At 25.5% G+C, this 4100-nt stretch overlaps 1 protein-coding gene across 1 annotated transcript; it reads right to left on the bottom strand.

The window, feature by feature from the left end:
• Positions 1-2587: 2587 nt before the first annotated feature.
• On the bottom strand, positions 2588-3688 carry LOC105461196 (venom allergen 3-like; the record flags this gene model as incomplete). Its single annotated transcript, XM_011707677.1, has 3 exons — positions 2588-3120; positions 3381-3513; positions 3607-3688. Coding segments are annotated over 3 exons (390 nt in total), but the record flags the coding sequence as incomplete, so codon positions are not given.
• Between the last annotated feature and the right edge of the window lie 412 nt (positions 3689-4100).

The raw sequence follows: 4100 nt of genomic DNA on the forward strand, positions 1-4100 counted from the left end.
GACTTTATTGATATCTTCCTAGATTTCATCAAACTACTAACAAGCCCGACGGAACGCAGTTACAATTTATATACAGCGCGTTATTAATTAGTACTATTTGCATAATAACTATTTGCACATTAGCATTTTAGTTCATTACTTGCACGAATATTACCTTCTTTTCTGTTCTCCATTGTTTTCGTTAAAAAAACATTATCTCATTATTTGAACGTAGCAGAAACGCTCTTGATATTATTGTTTGTTTTAGTATTTTATTTATTAAAAAATAAAATGTTAATGTCTGTTTAAAAATTTATTTTGATTACTATTTAATTATTATTTTGTTTCTATGCAAAGAAACGCGACTTTGAAATATAATAACTGTATTAATCATAATTTGAATACAAAACATTCTAGAATAAATTTTATTCTGGAATTTTACTCTAAATATTAGCAATATTCAAATTGTCATTTTTCTAACGTATTGCTAATAAAAAAAATCATATAACTAAAGCAAATGTTACAAATTTTAATTAATAGATGATATTGATTTGACATTATTGTACAATATTTTATATATATAAACAATGGTATATTTTGAGAAATTTCCGAATATTACAACATTAATAATTTTAAAAAATAAATTTTGTATTTTCGGAATAAATGGCAATAGAATATATGTTAAAAAAAAAACAAATATTAAAAAAAAAATTTGTTTTGTTTTATTGAAAAATCTTAATAAATATATGTACATAGCAATAGAAAGTTGCCATATCTATCTGCAACATTTTTATGTGTACAACTGCGCACAAGCCACATTTGACCTTCAATTTTATAATTATAATTATGTAATACGCGCGGAAAACAGAGCGTATTGATAGAAGCCACTTTGACATGCAATACATACATATATGTGCAACTATCACATTGACAATTGTATGTTACCATAAACGATATTATTCAAGAATCGGTCAAAAGGAGTTCAATTGTGAAATTTCAAAACAATCAACGATGTGGAAAAAACTATTCTATCGTTTGCATATAGTTTAAAAAAAAATAATTATAAGTAGCTAATCATTTTGAGGAAATTTTATAAAGAAAAATAATTACAGAAAGCTAATTACTAAAAAAAATTTTATAAAGATATTGTAGATATAGTATTCGTGATTAGGTATTTTATGCTCTATGTATGAGTACTTATATTAATTAATAACATTATGTGTTTATATTTAAAAAATATTCATCTATTGGAATAAGAAATTATGGAAAAATTGTAAAAAAAAATTATGATCAAATGTATTGTACAATCAAAAGATAAGCTCTAAAAGCTAAAGAAATTTATTTTATTAATAATTTTATACAAAGCCAACATATGTTTATACAATAAATAAAGAAAAAAGAGCCAAAGTTGACCGCGGCTAGGTATTAAAACTAATAATCCTGATAATTAAAACCAATAATATTTTAATTTTTAAATCTTTTAAATTTCAATTATCATAAGCCGCACGCCAATTGTTGTCAGTTTTCAAAAACAGTTATAATTTTAAAGCTGTAATATTACATATCTATTAAATAATTTTTTTATTTGATGATGATGCTAACAAGTATCTTAAAAGACTGTAAAAAACTTATTGCGGAATATATTACATCAATTAAATTTATTTTAATTATTTTTTGTAAGTCTTTTTTATTACTCAATTTATTATAACAGCAAAAATTAAATATTTTTTAAATAAATTGAAGGAATTAGGCTCGTAAGAATAAATTAAATATATTGAAGACATGCCTATCGAGTCGACACGAGTGTTGGTGTGTATTAATTTTTTACAATACGAGCTTAAGTTCTTCAAATTATTTGAATATACGTTACCTGAAAGACGCGTTACATTGTTTATCATATCGTTTATTTTGCAAAGAATATCATCACATACCTCGGGAGTCAAATTATAGAACGCCCGTCCGGCAAATTAGGAGATCCAGGTTCGATTCCCAGCTGGGAGCTAAGGTGATATTTTTCGTAATAATTCTTTACAGATTTGGGGAGAGGGATTCTTATAGATGCATGTTAGCAAAAGAGATTAAATTGCTAGTCAATTTAATTGTTACAAGTGGATTTCCGGCCTCATGTATAATGAACTGTGTTTTAAGATCGACGAATATGCGGCGCGCAATTTACGTGTGGCTGGATATTGTAAAAAATTAATACACACCAACATCCGTCGGCTCGATAGGCATTACTTTAGTACATAATTAAAAAATTATTACAACATCAACATCTGTGTCGTCTCGCATAGGCACTATACTGACAATGAGTTACTTATAATTTAAACAAATTTATTTTGTTTTTTATTGTATATTTACATTTTTAAATTTATTAGTACAGCAAAAATTATATACGTAATACTAATTTTATTTTGTGTTATACTAAAATAATTAACAATTTTAAGAAAAATTGTTATTAATCAAAGATTTAGTTCAACATATTTTAATATAAAATATTGATTTTTCGATTTTTATTTTAATTTTGTATCTTAGCACAGAATAATTATAAAATTAATGCAAAAAATATATTTATATAACTGCATATATTAAAGTTAATCTTCAAGGTTAAAGTAAATTCATATTATTTATTTCATTGCTCATCTTTATTTCTAGATACAATACCATACATATATAATTAGAACAGAAAAGTGACATTAGTATATTGACATTTTTTGTTTAATATTGGAAAGCCATTTTTAATACAACAAAATTTGAAGAGAATTTTATATTAAACAATATTAAAAAGAGAAAGAAAAAGAGAAAGAAGAATTATTTTCCTCCATATTAATATCATTCTGGCCAACTATCTTTTATAACTGTCCATTTTTATCGATAAAGCATATTACAGCTTTTTATTTGTTTTTTTGTGTCACTACTTCTTACATCTTTAATCTTCCATTATATCTTTAATCTATCAATTGGATTTATTTTTTAATTTCATATACTTTCTCATCCCTGTAATTTCCACTTGGACCGTAATTGCAAACTAGCCATATCGAAATCCAGTCATTTGATTCCTTGTACTTTATGAGTCCGCAACCGACTTTTGTTGTTTTAGCCCAGACCACTTGGGAATAATGGCCTATATTGTAATCAAATCTGCAAATAAATTATTTTATAAACATATTAAAAAAATATGTCATAAATCTATGAGGTATGTTAACTGATACTATTGTGATATACAGTTTTTAATAGATTTTCACGCAATTATTTTTTATATTTACTTAGATGCATAAATATTTTTACATATAAAAGTCTTGATGCAATCTGAAGAATTAATTAATTATTATATTTATTAACATATATAAAATCTACAATATATATGTAATTAGCATATTCAATATTGGAACGATACTTACTCATATTTTTCAACTTTATTTCTGTCAAAGTCTTTCACTTCATCGTACCACATTTGAACCAAATCATCCATAGGATATGTGATTTTGCCATATGCTTTGGCTCCATTCTGACCGATCCAACTCCATCTACTATCTGGAATGGCATACATATATTTACTAACAAATGAATCATATATATGATTTACGATTATTAATTTATGTATGATATGTATAAATTGGAACTTACCCACATTTCTGCATTTGTCATGACCAAATTTGCATTGAATAGCCCATCTTTGTGCAATCTCCGCTAATTCGTCATCCCAGGTCTATAAAAGAATAGTATATATGCGCGCGTACAAATACACACAAATACGTGGACGCGTGTGTACAAATATGTATATACACATCATGGTCAAAAAGTTTGTAACAAAATTTTATTCATAATTTATTAATTTTATACTGTTATAGACCTGTATTCATCAAACGTGTTTAGGTATAATAATGTTATTATATATTTTATATTATACTTACGTTATATACTACATGGGCTAAAAAGTTTCTGGAATTGGATACAAAATGGCATCATATACAAAAATTAATCTTATGGCTGTTGAATATATTCCTTCAAACCTCCGCTGTCAAAATTTCATGACATTTCATCAAATAGTTTGTGAGTTAGTCATTTGAACAAGTCAACTCCTGAGTTTCTTAAAAAATGGAAAAAACCGAAATTCGTGC

Source organism: Wasmannia auropunctata, unplaced genomic scaffold, assembly GCF_000956235.1.
Source record: "Wasmannia auropunctata unplaced genomic scaffold, wasmannia.A_1.0 LD307428.1, whole genome shotgun sequence".
In the NCBI taxonomy this organism is placed as follows: domain Eukaryota; kingdom Metazoa; phylum Arthropoda; class Insecta; order Hymenoptera; family Formicidae; genus Wasmannia; species Wasmannia auropunctata.